This window comes from Mytilus edulis, chromosome 5 (assembly GCF_963676685.1).
Source record: "Mytilus edulis chromosome 5, xbMytEdul2.2, whole genome shotgun sequence".
Classification (NCBI taxonomy): domain Eukaryota; kingdom Metazoa; phylum Mollusca; class Bivalvia; order Mytilida; family Mytilidae; genus Mytilus; species Mytilus edulis.
In genome coordinates this window covers 67,640,872-67,665,108 of record NC_092348.1, presented here as the reverse complement: position 1 = coordinate 67,665,108, position 24,237 = coordinate 67,640,872, and the positions used below count along the sequence as shown (strand labels likewise).

At 34.2% G+C, this 24,237-nt stretch overlaps 1 protein-coding gene across 1 annotated transcript; it reads left to right on the top strand.

Moving 5' to 3' along the window:
- On the top strand, positions 1-22,910 carry LOC139524286 (uncharacterized; the record flags this gene model as incomplete). The annotated part of the gene is given in 2 exon segments (XM_071319024.1): positions 1-58; positions 20,767-22,910. A coding segment is annotated over 1 exon segment (2,118 nt). The 3' UTR covers positions 22,903-22,910.
- Positions 22,911-24,237: the final 1,327 nt, after the last annotated feature.

The following is a 24,237-nucleotide window of genomic DNA, read 5'->3' as shown; positions in this document are numbered from 1 at the left end:
CCTTACCTATAGTCTTAATACGAAGCACTTGACGGACTGAAAAAAACACACACAAATAGTATGTATATTGATAAATTACATCAGAAGGCATAACATGTTTATCATCACAGTCGGAACTTGTTTAATTACAAAGATTTTTATAGATTTTACAACAAATATTTTGTGCTTCAGAAAAATACATGACAATTAGGTTAGGCTAATTTTTGTTTTCATTTAATAGAAAATAACTTATTGTATGGCAAGTATGCAAATACAAAAATGTTCCTTGTTTAGTACCTTCAATATTTGTCTCTACAATATCTTCCATGCATATGTATGCATCATACTTTTCATATACCGAGTATTTATGAATTTTTGAATTAGTTTGTTTCTAATATTGCGGAATATGCGTTATTTTATTCTCCACTTTGCAGTCATTCTTTGAATAAGTATTCCTTGTAAGACAATTTAAAGCCACATCAACTTCAATTCTTCATTTTCGGGCTTTTGGTTAAACTATAAGAGAACACAAATCCATGTTTGTCAAAGAACTCCACGTTACTTAATCTCATAATACACAAAAAATCCCAACCTTTCTCTATTCTTATATAGCATTAACTGTTTAAAGGATGTCATATTGTTATAACTCAAAATTAAATTTGTGTTGTTTATAGTTATTTTCTGAGATATCGAAATTTCAGTGACAGTCATGAAGTAGCTAAAATGCCAAAAACTATGGTATGATTAACAACGAGACAACTTTCCACAAGAGACCAACATGACTCAGATATTAACAAAAATAGGTCACCGTACGGCCTTCAATAATGAGCAAAGACCATACGGCATAGACAGCTATAAAAGGCTCCGAAATGACAATGTAAAACACTTTAGACGAGAAAACTAACGGCATTATTTATTGAAAAATCCAAATTTTATGATATACTAGTATGTAGATATAGGAAGATGTGGTGTGAGTGCCAATGAGACATGCAACTCTCTATCCAAATAACAATTTATAAAAAGGTAAACCATTATAGGTCAATGTACGGCCTTCAACACGGAGCCTTGGCTCACACCGAACAACAAGCTATAAAGGGCCCCAAAATTACTAGTGTAAAAAAACAATAGCATAACATCACAACATAGAAAAACACACGTTAAAATATCAATTGGCAGACTTAACTCAATCAAAAAACATAAATTAATACACATATGTAGCTGTTTTTCTAAGAACTGTTAATAATATATGCATAAAAAGAAATGTCATAAGATGTTGGAACGTTTCGTAAATAATTCATCGACATAACTTCATTTGCTATTAGATATATGTTTTAAGTGTCAATATCAATAAAACACTTTCCAGTTACGATTATCTTTCCATTTTTAAATACCATAATTACGATTATCTTTTTTTCCGAGTTACGATTATCATCCCGAATTTTTCGACGGCAATTTTCAAAGCACTTAGACTAATCCAGTGCACCTTTACGATTCAAATATGATGTACTGGTATAGATAAACCTTGCAGCTGAGTAACTATTGACAAAAGCATGCTACATTTAAGAAAAATGAGTGTAAAGATTTTACCTATATCTACCGTCGCCATATTGGGATAATCGTAATTGCAGTTACTATTATCTCTTTAATACCAGTGTTCATTGTTGACATTTTATTTCTTTAAATAACCAGTACACGTACAATGCATGCGTTGTCAATCTCTAGCTATAGGGGTTAAAATGAAGTTCACATGAATACAGATTTAAAGAGGTCGACTCATTCACTTGCAAGTGAAACACTAATTATCAATGTTTCTTAGCGTAATTTGACAAAATTGACCCTTTTTGGCTGCAAAAAGCGAATTGTTATTTCACTATTTCACTTTCATTATTGCTTGAACAAAAAAAAATCAAACTTTAGATTTTTTATATATCTCGTAGCTAGTGCCCCTTTAAACGCAATAATTACTTCACATCTGTTTCTATCACAATATCCACATTAAAAAAAAACCTTTTCCTTCACATATCGAATCAAATTTTTCGACACGCCTAAGAAAAATAAAGTGTTCAGTAAAACCATCAAGGTATCCAAAAAAAAAAGGGAATGAGCAACCTTGAACCTGTTCAAGCAAAATACCAAGAATTTTGCCAGGCAATATTCTTTTTCAGACTTTTTGTGAACAATGATTATGTTTTTTGGGTTTCCCTTTTCTTTTTTCCCTGCGGAATTGCTAGGAGAATATTACACCAAATACCAGCTTCCTCTAAAATTTTGTTCTATTTATCAATCCATAGTTCTGCTTGTTTTATCATCATGACATTTAGATGCGTAAGTTCTCTCAGTTGAATTTTTCTTGTTCATTTGACAAAAAAAAATAATAAAAAAACAAAAAAAAAACACAACAAATCAGATGTTCCATAATCTTTTGTACCACAAATAACAAGCTCTGTGGATTTACAAATAGTAACAAACAATACATGTAAAGTTATTGCTATAAAGGGAATGTTGATTATTATTAATTTTGAAGTCTTCAACTTTATCTCGAAACCCTGTGTTGGTTATATATTTAAGTTTATCCTCTGTGTTTAAAAGCAAAATTATTTCATCTGGCAAGGAATATGAAAGAAAAAAATGATAATTTGTCTATATTATTTATTTTTTAACAAACAAAGGATCCTTACATTATTGATAATCCCTGAAATCATATTAGGGAATATGTAGAATAATTATTAAAATGTTCAGTGATTATGTAAAATCACTGGTCATATTCAGGGATTATATATAATTACTAATGATTTCAGTGATTCTACATATTCCCTGAAAAATCAGGGATTCTACATAATCCCTGATTATACAAATTCACTGTAACATATATATCTTTTCTATATTTATAAATTTAGATCGTTCAGTTTGAGGACTAAGAGATTTATAGATATAAGAAGATGGTGCATGATTTCCAATGAGACAACTTTCCCTCAAAGTAATAATTTGTTTAAGGTAAACCAGTATAGATCAAAGTGGGGCCTTAAATACGGAGCCTTGGCTCACAGCGAACACCACGCTATATAGGAACAAAAACATTACTAGTGTTAAACCATTCAAACAGGAAAACCAACGGTCTAATTTGTATAAAAAAGGAGATTCAAAAATACAGGTCAGATTTTGTCGAATCAATCTGAACGAGGACAGTATGATTCATCTTTGTCACAAGTTAGTTCCATTGTTATCAATAAAGAAAGTCATCCATGCGTGCGTTGCGTGCATATCGGATATATATTATTTCGGTGCGTTCATTATGAAATTTGCTAAATGTTATATATATGAACAATCATTTTGATACTTATCTATTTGATTACGGCATTGTTTTTTTGATTAGTATTGCTTTCAAAACCAATTGAGAAATTTGTAAGATGTTACCAAAAACAATTTGAATTTAAGCAATGGTCTTAAAACTGCTTATTTACATACAATACTACTAAGAAGTAAAATTAAAGAAATTGCTGAACTCCGAGGAAAATTCAAAACAGAAAGTCCCTTATCAAATGATAAAACACACCAAACGAATGGATAACAACTGTCATTTTTCTAACCGTCAGTACTGGCATTTTCAAATTTTGAAAATGGTGAATTGATCCTTGTTTTATAGCGCTTAACCTGTCACGTGTATGACAGTCTCATCAAATTCTGTCATATTTACAACGATGCGTGAATAAAACAGACATAATAGGTAAAATTTTCAAAATATGGGTACAACAGTCTAATATTAATACTAATCGGTACTAATATTGATTTAACAAAAACACCGCTATGATATTTTAAAAGTATCGCATTGATATTTTAAAAGTATCGTATTGATATTTTAAAAGTATCACATTGTTTATTTATGTATATAAGAAAAACACAGCACTTCAAATTTTACACGGACATAAACTTTAGCTTCTCCCTAACTTCTGAATGTATATTTAGACTCAATTGTTGTTTATATTTGAACAATAAGTTTTAAAGTTAGTATTTTCTTAATTTTTCGTTGCCGAAAACAGCATTTTCCGCATGGAATGTCTGCATATTTACATTTGATATTAGACAATATCGCTATGTGATATAAGAAAAGTTTTTATCGATACGCTTCTTCCATAGACTGAATATGTTAAGTAGCAATTTCATAATAATGTAAAATACATAATGGATTTGGTGGATCCTACATTTATATAGAACTTCTAAGAGTAAAATAGTACACTTTAAAGTAATAATAAAAAAAAATCTTTTTAAATAAGGTGGTTTTGGATGTTACCTGTGAAGATTTTTTTATTTCTTTCATTTTACATATTTAGTTTTTATATTCACTTTATTTAATTATTGCATTAATTATAAAATAATTTGGCATCAGTAGTGAGTTTTAAATGAGATTGAAATAGATTGAAAAATATATGTACTTAATTTTGTTTCTTTTTCTTTTCTTTGTTTGCACATTATGTACATTTATATATTTTATGCTTTATATTTCATATTTCAGACTCGGTGCCGGGCTTAATGTCTATATGTATTATATTAAGGCACTATATTCTGTTGACTGAGTTTCCTCATATTGTCCTGATCTATGAATACTGTTTGTTATGGAATTATTCAAGCAATAAGTAAGTACATGTAATCACTAATTCGACTAGTAATTACAGGTATTTACTGAATTGTTTAGTAATTACGTGTAATTCCCAATTTCACCTATAGATAGATAGATAGATAGATAGATAGATAGATTTACACTATATATTTTGAATATCAAACTAGCAGTTTCAGCCCTCCGTACACATAGAAGACAAGAAGTTTGCTCAAATTCCTTCTAGTGTTGTTTATATCTTTGTATTAAGTTACTATATGCATAATATTAGAAAGATTGAGAGATCAGATGGGTCTCAACGTCTTTCTAGCAGTCTCCTGTAGGTTTTCACTTTACATTTCTTTTCATTTTGGCTTTCCATAATTATTTCTATTTATACTTTAAAGCCGGATACAAGTGTGGACACAGATAAGAGTGGATAGTATGTTTGGATTTTGACAAAGAGAGTTCTGGTTTGCCCATAGAAATCGCATGTTGAAATGTTGAGCGCAGTGACAGCCAGGCTGTACCAAACACTGAAAATAGCAGTGTATTTTATTTGATATTGACTTTTAATGTTCAAGACTGACTGTCATGGAGAAGACATTACTTTAAATCAGCGCCGACCGTTCATAGATTTTATTTAGTTAGACATTGCTTATTATATTTTAATAGCAAATCTACATATTGACCAACGTACTATGAGTGCTTCGTGAATATAATATTAATATTCCTGTAAATAAGTTTTGTGCATGTGCAACGTTTCATCGGAGGATTTCTTTTCAACATTTTAACTTCTAAATAACTTCCATGCGCATGTAAATATATAGACAATATATAAACTGTTTAGTGTCTTTAAATATCAGCTGTATTTGTACGAGGCTAGAAAACAAGGTGTATGCGAGCTTTTAGCGAGCTACTACACCTGTTTCGAGCCGAGTACAAATACAGCTGATATTTAAAGACACTAGACAGTTATTGTCTTTATCCTGCAATTATTTCTGTATATTGGTTGTGTTTTGAAAGACACAAACACTAACATATTTAGCATTTATTTTCGATTTGTAATCCCTTGAGGCCCGCGTAGTAATATCAAAATCACACATTACGCTGAAGACGGGTTCGCAAAAAAGAATCTCGAATGGTCAACAATAATACATCGCTCAAGGTGAATAATTATCTATTTTAACATAACAACTAATTTCAACAGTAAAAAGAAATAACAAAACATTGTCAAATTTGAAACAGAAGTGTACGGGTTGTCCTACGCTTCAGACTTGACATTCACTAAACATGCATGCTGAAATTGACATGGTTGATTTTGTAACACAATCATACACATTCAAGGTTTTGAAATCGACAATTGTCATCGTCATTGGAATGCAACTGGAATACACATTCTGAGGTCACACAGGTTCAAACAATACTCAGTCCGGCAGTGGGCGGAGCTTTAAAGCGATATCTGTATCTGTATAGTATACAGATACAGCATAGCGATATCTGTAGGGCTGTATCTGTATATTAGGACACCCAATTGCAGGATAAACATTTTTAAATGTTTAAAGAGTCATGTTGGTTTTTTTTACATTTCTAGAAAAAGTATATATACAAGTACCTCTTTGATGTCGTTTTGTTGATAAAAATCTATATTTCATAACGATAAATGTGCGATTTATATAAGGGTTTGTATTTGAGGACAACAATAATTTAAGACAGCTTGAAAGAGTGGTATCACAATTTCCTATTAATCTTTTCACTCCTTTTAACTTTGAGTTTCATGCTTTTAATGTTTGTTAATATGATTTTTAATATTGATGATTTTTAACTAAATTTGAATATCGAACCGACTGCTAGTAGCCGGTGAACCCGCTGCTTACTTCACATACATCTCCCCAAGTGACTTAAAAGATTCCGGATGCACAAATACGCATTTAATTCGTCTGTCACAGTACTTAACATGTATAATTGTCAAATCGGATCTCAAATCCTATTATGTTATGTCTTGCGATTTAGGTATTAATAAGTCAATGGATCAACTCTAAATAGTCTACATTGAAGGTAAAAATATTTACATAAATTCAAAATATATCGAAATGATTTTACAGCTCCTTTTAAACAAGGGGAATTCAGGACGTGCAGAGATGCAAATCAATGCTTTAAAAAGATCATTCTATTATTTTTCAGTGGATTTTTCTCTGTAGATTTTATGCTTATGCACAAAATAGATCCACTTGGATTTTTGAATCTGCAACAATCGACTGTTTTATGAAAATTTGTCTATAATTTAAAAATTTACAAATATCTTTAAGCTCCATACTATAATTCAAGTAAAACAACGTATATTAGATGCATAAAATTCTAAATTATGCACCTTTGTGTAACTTTTAAATCTCATAGAAACAGATGTAAACACTTCAAATATATCAATTTTGCTTTTTTACCTACTCTAACAAACAGTTCAATTTCTTTTGTTTAATTTCAACTGGGTTTCCGCCTGGGATATCCTATTATTTGTGGACTGAATTAGTCTTATTTTTTTCTCTCTGGTGGCTCCTCTGTTTCATTTTCAAAAGAAGCGCCTGTTTCTCCTCTACAAGACCTATAGTCATACCCCGTGACACCCCTCATTATTTTTCTCTAGAAGCCCTTGAATAGGCCGACCCCCCTGTTTTTTGCCATTTTTTTCAAATTTGAGCCCTAGTTTCAGATTTTTGAACATAGCGCCCTTCGATATCTTGCGCAAAAGAAGCGCCTGTTTCTCCTTTTCAAGACCTATAACGTCATACACCGTGACCCCCTCATTATTTTTCTCTCAAAGCCCTGAAAAAGGCCGACCCCCCTGTTTTTTTTGCCTTTTTTTTAAAACATTAATCTCGTGACACCTCCCATTATTTTTCTTTAGAAGCCCTTGAATAGGCCGACCCCCCTGTTTTTTGCCATTTTTTTTCAAATTTTGAGCTCCAGTTTCAGATTTTTGAACATAGCGCCTTTCGATATCTTGCGCAAAAGAAGCGCTTGTTTCTCCTCTATAAGACCTATATAGTCATACCCCGTGACATCCCTCATTATTTTTCTCTAGAAGCCCTGAAATAGACCGACCCCCCTGTTTTTTTTGCCATTTTTTTTCAAATTTTTAGCTCCAGTTTCAGATTTATGAACATAGCGCCCTTCTATACCTTGCGCAAAAGAAGCGTCTGTTTCTCCTCTACAAGACCTATATAGTCATACACCGTGACACCCCTTATTATTTTTCTCTAGAAGCGCTGAAATAGGCCGACCCCCCTGTTTTTGCCATTTTTTTCAAATTTTGAGCGCCAGTTTCAGATTTATGAACATAGCGCCATTCGATACCTTGCACAAAAGAAGCGCCTGTTTCTCCTCTACAAGACTTATATAGTTGTTCCGGACCATATGCGTATTTGGACCATACGCGTATGGTCATGACCATATGGGTATATACTCATATGGTCCGACCATACGCGTATGGTCGGGGTAATTAACACTCTGTTACACTCTTTTACAGTTTACTTTTTAAAGTTATAAACTATTCATATGGTATGACAGTTCATTAAAAAGACGCTATCATATAGATGATTTTATTATTATATTATAATAAAAATTAGCTAAATAAAAATTAGAAGTTTCACATAGTTAATTTTATTTTTTTTACTATCCCGTGCGAAAACTATGATAAACACATTTTAAACCAATGGTCAAAACCGATGGTCATTGCCGATGGACATATCGGAATGGCCCAAGACCTCGATGATATCACTGTACGCAGCTACAAAAGGCTAGCTTTTCACTCGCAAACAAAAGGTGTATATGAAAAGGATCGTGCACAACCAAGACTTGCAAATGCAAAAAAGCTATGATACCGTGTGGAAGTAAATATCACCCCAAGCCTACATACAAGAATGTTCTTAGAGATGAAAACTAACTATGGTATCAATGTTTAAATTTTAAAAATAATACACTGTCATATAAGTAAACCATCATTGTTTTTTTAGATAAATTTTTTGTATTATTGAAACTTTTAAATGTAATTAAAAAAAATACCTATATGGTCAAAATACTCATATGGTCCGGCCCGTTAATAACCAAACGAGTATTATACTCATATTGTGCGACCATATGCGTACGATCGGACCATACGCGTATGAGTGATCATATGAGTATACGCATATGGTCATGACCATATGCGTATGGTCCAAATACTCATATGGTCCGGAACATAGTCATACATCGTGACACCCGTCATTATTTTTCTCTTGAAGACCTGAAAAAACCCGATCCCCCTGTTTTTTTTTGGACATTTTTATCAAACATTAAGCTCTAGTTTCAGATTTTTGAACATAGCGCCCTTCGATATCTTGCGCAAAAGAAGCGCCTGTTCCTCCTCTACAAGACCTATATGGTCATACCCCATTACACCCCTCATTATTTTTCTCTAGAAGGTCTTGAAATAGGCCGATCCCCCTGTCTTTTGCCTTTTTTTCAAATTTGAGCTCCAGTTTCAGATTTTTAAACATAGCGCCCTTCGATATCTTGCGCAAAAGAAGCGCCTGTTTCTCCTCTATAAGGCCTATATAGTTATACCCCGTGACACCCCTCATTATTTTTCTCTAAAAGCCCTTGAACAGGCCGACCCCCCTGTTTTTTGCAAATTTTTTTCAAATTGTGAGCTCCATTTTCAGATTTTTAAACATAGCACCCTTCGATATCTTGCGCAAAAGAAGCGACTGTTTACCTCTACAAGACCTATATAGTCATACCCCGTAAAATCCCTCAATATTTTTCTCTAGAAGCCCTGAAATAGGCCGACCCCCTGTTTTTTTGCCATATTTTTCAAATTATTAGCTGTAGTTTCAGATTTTTTAACATAGCGCCCTTCGGTACCTTGCGCAAAAGAAGCGCCTGTTTCTCCTCTACAAGACCTATATAGTCATACCCCGTGACATTCCTCATTATTTTTCTCTAGAAGCCCTGAAATAGGCCGACCCCCTGTTTTTTTGCCATATTTTTCAAATTATTAGCTCTAGTTTCAGATTTTTGAGTATAGCACCCTTCGATACCTTGCGCAAAAAAAGCACCTGTTTCTCCTCGACAAGACCTATATAGCATACGCCGTGACACCCCTCATTATTTTTCTCTAGAAGCCCTGAAATAGGCCGACCCCCTGTTTTTTTGCCATTTTTTTTCCAAATTTTAAGCACTTGTTTTAGATTTTTGAACATAGCGCCCTTTGTTACTAGTGCAAAAAAAGCGCCTGTTTCTCCTCTACAAGACATATATAGTAATACCCCGTGACACCCCTCATTACTTTTCTCTAGAAGCCCTAGAATAGGCCGACCCCCCTGTTTTTTGCCATTTTTTTTTCAAATTTGAGCTCTAGCTTCAGATTTATGAATATAGCACCCTTCGATACCTTGCGCAAAAGAAGCACCTGTTTCTCCTCTACAAGACCTATATAGTCATACCCCGTGACACCCCTCATTGTTTTTCTCTAGAAGCCCTGAAATAGGCCGACCCCCCTGTTTTTTGGCTATTTTTTTCAAATTTTAAGCTCTAGTTTCAAATTTTTGAACAAATCTCACTTCGATATCTTGCGCAAAAGAAGCGCCTGTTTCTCCTCTAAAAGATCTATATAGTCATACCCCGTGACGCCCCTCATTATGTTTCTCTTGAAGCCGTTGAATAGGCCGACCCCCCTGTTTTTTACCAATTTTTTTTCAAATTTTGAGCTCCAGTTTCAGATTTTTGAACACAGCGCCCTTCGATACCTTGTGCAAAAGAAGCGCCTGTTTCTCCTCTACAAGACTTATATAGTCATTCCCCGTGACCCCCCTCATTATTTTTCTCTAGAAGCCCTTGAATAGGCCGACCCCCCCCCCCCCCCCCCCCCCCCCAGTTTTTTGCCATTTTTTTCAAATTTTAAGCTCTAGTTTCAGATTTGTGAATATAGCACCCTTCGATACCTTGCGCAAAAGAAGCGCTTCTTTATCCTCTACAAGACATATATGGTAATACCCCGTAACACCCCTCATTATTTTTCTCTAGAAGCCCTGAAATAGGCCGACCCCCCTGTTTTTTTGGCTATTTTTTTCAAATTTTAAGCTCTAGTTTCAGATTTTTGAACAAAGCTCACTTCGATATCTTGCGCAAAAGAAGCGCCTGTTTCTCCTCTAAAAGATCTATAAGTTCATATCCCGTGACAACCCTCATTATTTTTCTCTAGAAGCCCTTGAATAGGCCGACCCCCCCTGTTTTTTACCCTTTTTTTCAAATTTTGAGCTCTAGTTTCAGATTTTTGAACATAGCGCCCTTTGATACCTTGTGCAAAAGAAGCGCATGTTTCTCCTCTACAAGACCTATACAGTCATACCCCGTGACACTCCTCATTATTTTTCTCTAGAAGCCCTTGAATAGGCCGACCACCCTGTTTTTTTGCCATTTTCTTCAAATTCTGAACTCTTGTTTCAGATTTTTGAATATAGCACCCTTCGATACCTTGCGCAAAAGAAGCACCTGTTTCTCCTCTACAAAACCTATATACCGGTAGTCATACCCCGTGACACCCCTCATTATTTTTCTCTAGAAGCCCTTGAATAGGCCGACCCCCCTGTTTTTTTTTTTGCCATTTTTTTCAAATTTTAAGCTCTAGTTTCAGATTTTTGAACATAGCACCCTTCGATACCTTGCGCAAAAGAAGCACCTGTTTGTCCTCTACAAGACCTATATAGTCATACCCCGTGACACCTCTCATTATTTTTCTTTAGAAGCCCGCCCTGAAATAGGCCGATCCCCCTGTTTATTTGGCCATTTTTTCAAATTTTAAGCTCTAGTTTCAGATTTTTGAACAGAGCGCCCTTCGATATTGTGCGGAAAAGAAGCGCCTGTTTCTCCTCTACAATACTTATAGTCATACCCCGTGACACCGCTCATTATTTTTTCTCTAGAAGCCCTTGAATAGGCCGACCCCCCTGTTTTTTTGCCATTTTTTTTTCAAATTTTAAGCTGTAGTTTCAGATTTTTTAACATAGCGCCGTTTGATATCTTGCGCAAAAGAAGCGCCTGTTTTTATTCTCTCTAAAAGCCCTTGAATAGGCCGATCCCCTTTGTTTTTGCCATTTTTTCAGATTTTGAGCTCTAAATTCAGATTTTTGAACATAGCGCCCTTCGATACCTTGTGCAAAAAACAGGGGGTCGGCCTATTCAAGGGCTTCTAGAGGAAAATGATCAGGGGTCAGTGGTGTAGCTAGGCTATTTTCAAGCGTAGGCCCAAAACCTCAGCGAGGGGTAAGAGTCCCCCATCGGGTCCAGGTTAAAGCATCCACTGGTAGCGGGTTCCAGGTAGGCGAAGCCCCCTGAAGCAAACGAGTCATGGAGAAAGACAAACCCTTTCTGTCATTAAAACCTCATCAATAGCCACATAATTTAGAGTCTGATTTATTTATCTCTTAAGTGTAATTTATTCATAGTGTGTTGATTTTGGAATCTAATGGTCATTGGGTTAAAGAATATGTCCAAACCAGTTACTTTAAAATGTGTATAAAAGGATTACAGAAATCAGGTTTTAAAAAAATCAAACATTTTCTTAAGATATTTTTTTCTGACCTGGAATATTGACTTCTATCCATGTTTTATGAAAATCTCTGAAGGTTTTCAAATTTATCATGTAAAAAAAATCATATTTCCAGACCATCTTCTAATTGCGAAAAGATAAGTCCGTTTGCAACTGAAAAATGAAAAAAAAAAATACTTTCAAATATTCATAAAATTCTATGAAGGCCGGTTTGACAAAGTAATTGATGTGTAACAAACTTTTACCATAGCCTGTATCTACTTGTTAACTTCAAAAGAAATTCCTTTTTATCAGTTAAATAGGGGAAAATTAAAAAAAATATTTCATCATTTTCATCATTATGCTCTGGATATTCTATGTCTTTTGATCACAAAAAGCTCCTGTCCAACTTTTGAAAATTTCATGAAGGTTTGACAAAGTCAACGATATTAAAAAAACATCTTGAAACACATACTTAACCTATGTGGTGACGACGCCAACACAATCTATAATCGCTATGTCTCGCTTTCGCAAAATAATGTTGCAGGCTCGATAAAAATGCAAACTCAGCAGATAATGAACTGCTTTAAACCAAGGGAAAATAAGTACACAGTAGATTCAGACTTTGACAGAAAATGAACAAAATATTACACGGTACCATTTGATTCAGTAACTGTCTGAAGAAAGATTTACAAGAACCATTTTTTTTCAATTTATTTAGATTAAATTATTTTTTTATCAAAATTCAAGTGTACGCCCGGGCGTTTTGACGTAAACATAGCTACGCGTCTGGGGGTGTCACGGGGTATGACTATACAGGTCTTGTAGAGGAGAAACACTTCCACTAGTAACTCAAATTTAGCTTGAACGGACATTTAGAAAAAGATTAATGAAAATTGAATAGAGATTGTCAAAAATTAAAAACTATTTTTAATGCATTTCAATCAATATCAAATCATTTAAATACCAGTCAAGTAGATTTCCTAGCGGTAAAACAAGATAATTTGAGATGTGGTTAAACTGCGTCAAACTAATTAGCCACGGCCCCGTTAAACGGAATCAAACTGATGTTAAGTCCATTAAAACTGTAAAGTGTCCGCTTTCTTGTAAGGTTAATCGTTCAAGCAGAACAGCATCCTCGTGTATCTATCATTAATCCGCCCCGAGCGTTATCGATATTTTTAAACTAGGGGTTAGTTTTATATATGTTTTATATTATTCCGAGATTACTCTGACGTCTAACGGCTGTTTTACCAGACAAGCTGGGGCCGTGGCACGTGGGACGGCCCCAGCTTGTCTGGCAAAACAGCCGTTAGACGTCAGAGTAATCTCGGACGTGGGACGGCCCCAGCTTGTCTGGCAAAACAGCCGTTAGACGTCAGAGTAATCTCGGACTAGTTTTATATATGTTTTCCAATATAATATACGTATATGCATATTGGAATGTATAATGTGATACAAGGGGTAAGACTTTAATAAAATTCTTAATCTGAATACATATAAACGGCCAGCGACATATCAGAAACAGGAGCGATGAGAGATCGGTTTTTAATTAGATTGATAAACGGCATGCTTCACAATTAAAATAAACGAATGAACAATCATGTCAATCTGTTAAAAATAAAATAGCTCTTTATATCAAATTATTCGTTTTCAATATCGCTTACTAAAATGAAAACTCGTGACATGTAAGTAAGGTATGGTCTTTTAAATAGACTTGCGAAAAAAGGTCGTAATTGTGCTCTTACAAACCTATAACTCAGTGGCGTAGCTTGCATGTATGCTCAGATATGTTCGCAGCAGTTAAACTCGGAGGTATAAAGTAAAATCATCGGAGGTATCCATATGTAACAAGGGTTAGAACATGAGGATAACATCCAAATATTTCCGATGAAGTATGCGTGGTCTTTCATTAAGGATAATTTAGTTCATGTAATAAAACAAGATGGATAAATCGCAGAAAAGTGTTCTCGATTTTTTTTCGTAAAAAGACTACGTCGTCGGCTACGGCAAGTGCAGAGGATGATGCACAGATCATCGGACATGTTTCATCTGAATTTGAGCCTAGCGCAGCGATGGCTTCCACAACTGACTAACAACATAACTGACAACTAAACCACCATAATCTGATATCGTTTCCTAAAAGGCTTTGACTTTTAAGTTTAAAGGGAAATTCCGCGATTTTTTACTTATCATCTAATTATGTTCATCTTAACATAAAAAACACATTTGCAAAGTTTTAAATTTATATTCCTTCTAATAACGGAGAAAATCAAGTATTTGAAACTTTTTTGGTTGAATTCTCGAGTGGGTCGTGACGTATTAGCCCGATTTATTGAATTCTGGGAAAAAATAAAATCTGTTTAACTCTTATAGATTATCGACAATATACGTAATTAAAAGCGCACAGCTGACGAATGGTCGTAGTCATTAACCACAATACAAGAATGAACGAAAATGAATATGCATATACCGTTTTGTTTTGATGAATTAAACTCCTATTAAATTATCTCTAGTAAATGTTTTCGAATAAATTTCATTAATTATTGTTGAGAATTTTTTCATAAAATATTTATTGAACATTTTTACTGATATTGAACTGAAATTATTTCAGTTCTATTTACCGTTATTGTTTTGATAATCATTTCAATGCAACTAAAGTGTGAGCAGAGTGTGTATATTATTTTGTAAAGGTCACTGTATATTTCTCGGCTTGAGGTCAATTTGTTTACCTTGTAGCTATTTAGCCGCAGGTGTGAGTTCAAGCGTACACAGGTATAAATGTTGTTATTTGGAAAGGATAAACAGAAAGGGTTAGAAAGAGTATGCTGTCACGATTTTAATACACTAAGAGTTTAATACACGATGAGAATAAAGATACAATAATTAAATTGTGTAAATTAATTGAAAATAAAATTTCAGATTCGTAATTCCGAAAGTGTATAAAAATAAAAGGAAACAATTTTTGATTACTTTCTTGGCGGTAATTGGCGTAAATGAAGTAAAAAATGGTAGTTTTAATCTTTAATAAAAACTAAATGCAATATTACCCAATTTGTTATACCATTGCCAATCTGTTTGATATCATTGACTTTACCGGAATTTTTTAACTTGTATTCAAATCTGGCTGTGTTTAAATTCTTATAAAACTATAGCAATTTTAAAGTTTTTAATTGAAAAATGCATGATTTTTTTGTTTTAGTTTCTTTTTAACATTTTATTCTTGCATAATTAAATTCATTTGACAATCATTTACACGAACTTTTTATGAAAAGAATACCAATTATCTAAGCTAAGGCATTATTTTTTTTGACAATTTTTTTTTTTAAATTCTATGATAATATTTTGTGCAATGTTGAACATGATAGCCGTCATTAATCCAAATAAGTAATACAGTAGTTGTAATAAAACTTATATCTTAGTCATGCATAACTGATATTGACGAATTTAGAATAGTTTGTCCATACATCGTTGTTCTTGCAACAATCATTATTAGTATACATACACGTAAGTTTCCTGACGTATAAGCGCCACTGAGGATGAGCTCCAGAGAAAGCAAAATAGTAGCGTTTCGTTCGTTTGTTTGTTGGGAAAGGAGAGGAAATGCAACCACTTGTACAGATAAACGACAGAATTACCATACAAGCATTTATAGTCAATACAAACAGAAAGAGTTCCCATCGTTGGACAGGGAATATGAAGGCTTCCAAGAATGAACTAGTGACATGTCTAACTCTGAACAGTTAGAAAACGGACTATCGACATCGACCGCTTGTTCTTGATATTTGAAACTGCATGCATATATACGTATACGTTTATGATTGTGATGAGTTCTTGCGACTGACAAAAACTAAATTCCTTCATGGTTATATCTTGCCATACTTTTATATTGGTTTGTAAGGTGATTACTCAAAATCATTATTTGAAAATCCTGTTTGTGAGATGTAGATTCATTTCAATACAGAAATTTCGTCTATGAATTAAGTTCCACAAGTGTATAACACGGAGAAGCTCTGAGGGTCCATTACTCCCATTTTGTTTGGGTGTGAACCATCGATGTTTACAGCAATATCAAAGAATAAGATGATGATGGTAGAAAGATCTATGGGCGTTATGTGGCAAATAGTACATGCATATCGGACCATGAGTTGTCAATTTGTATGAAAAGATTTCCGATACAACCATATTATTGAGAAGCAAGGTTTAAATGCTATACTCTCGTACTAGTATTACAGGGTTCTTGTCTTGTGGCGTTCACCTTAGACACACATCTTTTTAACGATGTTTAAAAAAACGACAGAACCAATTTAATGTCATATTTCCATATTTTTTTTAAATGTAACTAAAAGTCTTTTATCTGACAAGAATACCCCTATTTAGCGGACAAGTAATTTATTCTTTTTTCTGTTATTGAATACAAAGAGAGAAAATAAATCCCGAAATTAATTTGAAACTTTGATACTCAAAAGTTTGCCAGCAAAATATTCACATCCCTTGGGGATAATTAGTGTTCGTCCAGTGGCATATATTACAATTGTGATGACGAATTCCTTCCTTTGTTCGAGAACAATCTTATTGAAATATAAATCTGTGATTTTACTATTTCCCGTGACAACTTCAATGAACCAAAGCAAAAGTTATACATCGACCTTATTTAAATCAAATTGGTTCTCTTCTTCTTCTGGTATACAATAGTCTATCGACATTCGATGATTACCTTCTGTTGGCATACGTGGACTAGTCTATTTACAAAACTTTTATCCCAATTTATTCAAAATATATGTTTTTTTTTCTTATGTTTAATGTATACATGTATATATTTTAAATTGCGCTTTAGTTCCATAACTTTCAACCCAGTCGTATAAACGAATCATCGGCAAGTGCGTACATTTTATAAATCAATATTTCTGGTATGTTCCAATCTGTCCTTCACCATTGACAATGAGTATATATTACATTTTCCCAAATTCACCCTTGGAAAAAATATTTAAATAGATTTTAATTCCATCAAATCTTATTTTTTGGGTATTATTTATATTTTTATGAATAATATTCTTTACACCAGAAATGTTATTTATAAACAAGCGTATGAGTTTAGTAATGACAAGTAAGACAGAGTTGTATATCATACATCTGATAGTTCAAAATGGAAAGTTATAAGTTATCAGCCGTGTACACTGATCAATACATGCAGAAGTGAAACGATGCATGAACTTGCAAGCCCGACAGGAAATCGCTTGAATACCTGGACGTGTCACCTCACACCCCTCCCAATACCTTTGAAAGTAATACCTGTAGCCATGCTGGTGATCAGATGAGGGAAGATTAAAAGTTATTTGAAAAAAGTTTATTACTTTAAAGAATTATGAACAAATTAGATTTTCGAAAACAATTTTCACGGATCACTTATTTATGATTTCAACTTTGACTTTTTACCTAATTCCAATATCAACAGTTTAAAAACAAAAGACCGTGGTAATTTAAAAAAAATAAGAATATTTTCCGTATCAACTTGAAGTTAGTAAGTCGGATAAAACAACCGTACGATTGCCAAGATATCGACATGCAATTACGACTACATCGGTTACTGTAGTTTTGTTCCTTTTGGGTTTATAGACATATCGATTTTATTATCCGGGAACGAAGACAAAATGGCTGAACGGATGGAAATGATTCTCTAAATTTAAAATCGATGGTGATCGCTTATCTAGCGGAATAAAACTATAATATCTATAAATTTGAGCATTTTTATGCCTAATGAACATAATATCAATTTTTGATTTTTTTGCGAAGTTTCCCTTTAATGGAGAAATAAAAGCTTCAGAGAAAATGCAATGGGATTTCCGTGATAATTTATATTTCAAAAGGTCAAAGCTTAGGACTTATTTTCGAAATTGTCATTGCTGATGATATAACAATCTGGCAAGAATTATACACATGAGAGTGCAAACAAGACCGGATGGACGGACACCAGGTATTTCGATTATGTCCCCTGCGACGCGTTAATGGGGTCACTTCAGTTCCTATATTCCGAAGTGCCGCTGTGATGGGGCCGATTTTTGAGAAATGCTAGGAAAGGGGATCACTTCAGTTCCTTTATACAGAAGTGCCGCTGTGATGGGGCCGTTTATGAGATGTCAAATATAAGATTGATTGGAAACTTTTACATCAAATAAATAAACTATGAATTACATTCAATTTCGAGAATTTCGAGAAAAACATTAAAATTTTGTTTGAAATATAATTATATGGATTGGTGGGTATTTTGAAATTAAACAAACATTTAACCAATGTCGGATTCTAGGGGAGTGCATGTGCTTACAGGAGCAATGTCTGAAAAAAATATAATTTTCTGCATAAAATAGTCCAAAAAAATGTTCGCCTCGCTCCGCTCGGCGAAGGCATCCACATCATTTCAACCCTGGCTACGCCAGTGTCTGCCTTGCGTGTCCGATAGTGATATATACTAGTCATTACTAAACTCATACGCTTGTTTATAATTCACATTTCTGGTGAAAAGAATATTATTTATAGTAGTCTCAGACGATAGATACACGGGGATGTTGTTCTGCTTGAGTGATTTACCTGACAAAAAGGCGGACACTTTAAAGTTTAAATGGACTTAACATCAGTTTGATTCCGTTAAACGGGGGCGTGGCTAATTAGTTTGACGCAGTTTAACCACATCTCAAATTATCTTGTTTTACCGCTAGGGAATCTACTTGACTGGTATTAAAATGATTTGATAATGATTGAAATGCATTAAAAATAATTTTTAATTTTTGTCAATCTCTATTCAATTTTCATTAATCTTTTTTAAATGCCGGTAAGGCGTTTTTGTCCGTTCAAGCTAAATTCGAATTACTAGTGGAAGCGCCTGTTTCTCCTCTACAAGACCTATATAGTCATACCACGTGACACCCCTCATTTTTCTCTAGAAGCCGTTGAATAGGCCGACCCCCCTGTTTTTTGCCATTTTTTTTTCAAATTTTGAGCCCTAGTTTCAGATTTTTGAGTATAGCACCCTTCGATACATTGCGCAAAAGAAGCGCCTGTTTCTCCTCTATAAGACCTATATAGTTATACCCCGTGCCACCCCTCATTATTTTTCTCTAGAAGCCCTTGAATAGGCCGATCCCCCTGTTTTTTGCTATTTTTTAAATTTTGAGTTCCAGTTTCAGTTTTTTGAACAAAGTGCCCTTCGATATCTTGCGCAAAAGGAACGCCTGTTTATCCTACAAGACTTATATATTCATACCCTGTGAAACCCCTCATTATTAATTTTCTCTAGAAGTCCTTGAATAGTTCGACCTTCCTGTTTTTTGCCATATTTTTCAAATTTTGAGTTCCAGTTTAAGATTTTTGAACATAGCACCCTTCGATGCCTTGCGCAAAAGAAGCCCCTGTTTCTCGTCTACAAGACCTATATAGTCATACCCCGTGACACCAATCATTAATTTTCTCTAGAAGCCCTGAAATAGGCCGACCCCCTTGTTTTTTTGGCCATTTTTTTCAAATTTTACGCTCTAGTTTGAGATTTTTGAACATAGCGCCCGCCCTTCGATATCTTGCGCAAAAGAAACGCCTATTTCTCTTCAACAAGACTTATATATTCATACCCTGTGACACCCCTCATTATTTTTCTCTAGAAGCCCTTGAATAGGTCGACCCCCCTGTTTTTTGCCATTTTTTTCAAATTTTGAGCTCTAGTTTCAAATTTTTGAACATAGCACCCTTCAATACCTTGCGCAAAATATGCGTCTGTTTCTCCTCTACAAGACCTATATAGTCATACCTCGTGACACCACTCGTTATTTTTCTCTAGAAGCCCTTGAATAGGCTGACCCCCCTGGTTTTTTGCCATTTTTTCAAATTTTAAGCTCTTGTTTTAGATTTTTGAACATAGCGCCCTTCGATACCTTGCGCAAAAGAAGCCACTGTTTCTCCTCTACAAGACCTATATAGTCATACCCCGTGACAACCTCATTATTTTTCTCTAGAAGCCCTGAAATAGGCCAACCCCCCTGTTTTTTTTGCCATTTTTTTCAAATTTTAAGCCCTTATTTCAGATTTTTGATACCAACTACTTTGCTTAGACCAGTAAGGGTTCACTCGATTTAACAAAATTGTCAGATACCAAGAGAACACCTATTCTTTTTATGTCAAAAATGGGGGTTATACTTTTTTTTAGTTAGATTTTTTTTTCGCACAAAGAAATTTATGAATTTATCTTAAGTTTTTCGACGCACTATCAATATTTTTTTTTCTTCAAAATTTAGCACTATAACTATAATTAGGAAAAAAACATACCCCTCCCCTTTTGAAGTTAAATGGTTTCCATAAGTAGTAAGGCAAGTTGACGCTAGATGGAGATGTCGCAACATACACTTACACTGTGACTGTTTTAATAATTATCATTAAATCTGGAAGTCTTTCTGGATCCTTTTCTCAGTACGAGCTTAAAGTTTACATGCAATTTAATACCTTCACTTAGTGGTGCACTTTGCGTTAAACTAAATATGAAGGTGCTGACACAAAACTAATCTTCTGTTAAATATACCCATATTTGCCAATCGTTCCGTTGCAAAATTCTTATATCAAGATAATGATTTTTTTCACTTTTTTTTTTTAGCTTTTATAGGGACGGACCATGTTACCAAGAAAAGGTCTTACTAGGATGGAATTAAAATATATCAAATTTGTCATCGTCCTATTTGCGATCTTGTTTTTATTCCAAATAAGCTTGAAAGTACGAACATTCATGGGAAAACAAATTGTTTCCAATAGAGATACAGAACAGAAGCCTCTTTTTGTAATTGGAATTTTAACAACTGACAACACTGCTGACCGGAGGGCGGCACAAAGGAAGACATGGATTTCGACAATGGTTCAATATGCAGACCAGCTACCTTTCCGTATTGTTTATAAATTTGTTTTTGATTATCCGTCTAATGCATCAATTCATGAAAATTATATGTATAACGATATTGTGTATCTAAATGTGACTACCCATGGATGGGCTGTTAGTTTCGGTGAGAAACTATACAAATGGTTGCAATATATCCATACGAACTACCCCGATGCTTCGATAGCAGCAAAGATGGACGATGACGTATTTTTATGCATTCCTCAAATAACAACGCGGTTGCATGAACTCTTAACACCAACATTATTATATGGTTGGAGACGAACAACGTCGAATGCACCTGAAATTGATGAAATGTTTGTAGTTCTTGGAACAGATTTAGTAAAAAGAATTGTGGAAAGGAAATATTGCGGTAAATCAAACTGCGACAGTCATACAGATTTAATTGGTGACAACTTTGCCCACATAGCGCTGTACGATTGGCTTTCAATATACAATGACGTTGACACACATGCGGATGACAAAAGAATTGTAATGGTATGGAGACGCAAAGATCGAGAACAAGTTTTTGCAAGATACATTAATAAAGATTCTTGTGTAGATAATGTTCTCCTTCACAAAGCTCTCCCGTTAGAAATGTACAAATTGCACGAGCAAACCAGTCCAGTAAAATTCCCACAAAATATAGATCCAATGAATTATATTCAAACAAAAGACGCACACAAGAAAACAGTCTATGATTTTAATGGTACGCTAGCTGGTGCTGTTACTGGTTCCCTATTTTCTGGAAATGTGATCAGAAGTATACCAGTAGTTCCCCTGAAAAATTATTGGTCGATAACTCCTAACCCGACAGAGAAAACATGTAACAACTGGGCAGTAGTCACAACGATATTTCCTCCATCAAAAGCTGTACAATATATAGATAAACTACATGATTGGTGTCTTTTAGTTGTTGCTGATATTAAAACACCACCGAAACACATATATCTCAAACATTTGTCAAATCAGAACACAAAATATTTAACAATAGTCGAACAGAAACATCGTTATCCAATGTTAGCCGAAGCAATACCATTTAATCACTTTGGTAGAAAGAATATTGGTTATATCTATGCCATTCAGCACAAGGCAAAAATGATATGGGATTTTGATGATGATAACATTGGTATAGTAGATACAATGAAGTTTAATTCCATCAGCACTGCTACCGATTATGCCGAGGTATGTACTAAATATGTGACTAAGATTGTTAGTCCATATCCATATTTTGGAGTTAACGAGACATATTCGTGGCCTAGAGGATTTCCATTGCAGTTAATTAAAGACAACAAAACAATACCAAAAGCATGTTATGTAGAAAATCAAAAACAAGTTGGAATAATGCAAGCACTTGCAAACGAACAACCGGATGTTGATGCTATTTATAGACTTACAAGGAAAGTTCCCTTTAATTTCAGTAACAACAATAAACAGGCGTTGTTAATTCCAAGACACTCGTATACACCATTCAATGCACAAGCTACCTTGTGGTTCTCATCGTCATTTGATTTGATGCCGCTTCCGGTTAGTGTAAATGGGCGTGTGAGTGATATTTGGAGAAGCTACATTGCGCAGTTTTTCCTACATAAGAAAAATATTTATCTAGCCTTTTTACCGCCTTGTGTTTTCCAGGAACGAAATCCACATAACATACTCAAAGATTTTAATGCTGAGATGGATTTATACGAAAAAAGCAATCAGCTGATTGAGTTTCTAAGCAGTTCGGAGGCTAAGAATTTAAATACGATCAGAGAAGTTTATGAACAGTTATATGTCAGAAACTATATAGATATAAGTGACCTGCTCTTCATACAAGCCTGGGAAAAGACTTTGTTATCTGTCCAAAATAAAAAATCATAATAACCATATGGTGAATGCATATATCTTGTTTATTAAATAAATATTTATTTTGTTAGTTTACATTTTATTAATCCTTGTCGTTGTACAGTGATTTGAAATTATATTCTCAGCTTTCCTTTCGCCTCCAAGTCCTTTTAGTTTTTTGTTTTTACATAACTGTAGATATATCATAAATCTGCTAAATGAGTATGCAAACGAACGGGTATACATATGGAGTAAACGCCAAGGAGACAACGTCAAATAGCCAAACGGAACAGACCTCAAATTCACAGGAAAGCCGACCTTATCATACAGCAAGCCTTAAATGGCTCTGACAAAAAAAAACCAAGATAATAAATCAACAGACATAATACTAATATAATCATCAAATCTGATTGAGGAACTAAAATATGCAAGAACGGGCATCTGGGACCATTTTTTTAACCGTAGGACAGACTCACAAAAATTACAGTGGGGTAAGATAGTTTCGTTTGATCAAAACTCTTCCTTATGCACGGTGCAAGGCTAATATAAAATATAAACACAAATTAAAACAGAAGAAAAATCAACCGGATTTCCAATACATTCTGTCCATAAGCAAAATACATCAACATTAATTAAAACAAGTAACAAAATGGGATTTATTAAAACATTTGATTGACCATGAACCTAACAATCAAATTGAGAATGGATATCACGAATCAAATTTCATTAACACAGGCTAATATATATAGCATTCAAATTTAGTACATAGATTTAGGAAGATATTTGAGTGTTAATCTCCATCCAAATCACAATTTATAAAAGTAAACCATTATAGGTCAAGGTACAGTCTTCAACACGCAGCCTTGTCTCACACCGAACAGCAAGCTATATAGGGCACCAAAAAATGCTAGTGTAAAACCATTCAAATGGGAAAACCAACGGTGTTCATATATGCATAAAAGCTAATGCATTTTACCTTATTATTAATGAGTGTTTAAATCAGATCAATGATTTCGCAATTTTGCTTATGTGTAAAATGCATCTTTCTGAAAAATAGATTTACCTTCTATCAACTAATATAAAAAAAGAAGATGTGGTATGTTTGCCAATGAGACAACTGTCCACAAAAGACCAAAATGACACATACATTAACAACTATAGGTCACCCTAGTGACGGTACGGCCTTCAACAATGAGCAAAGCCCATACCGCATAGTCAGCTATAAAAGGCCCCGATATGACTTTCGAGTTATGTCCTTCGTCAGAAAAAAGTCTTCAATTATGCGCGCCTTTATGAGTTCGTTCCTTAGACCTGTACTGAATCACATTTCCCTCATGATAGCAGTGCCGATTGTCAATAACATGTATACAA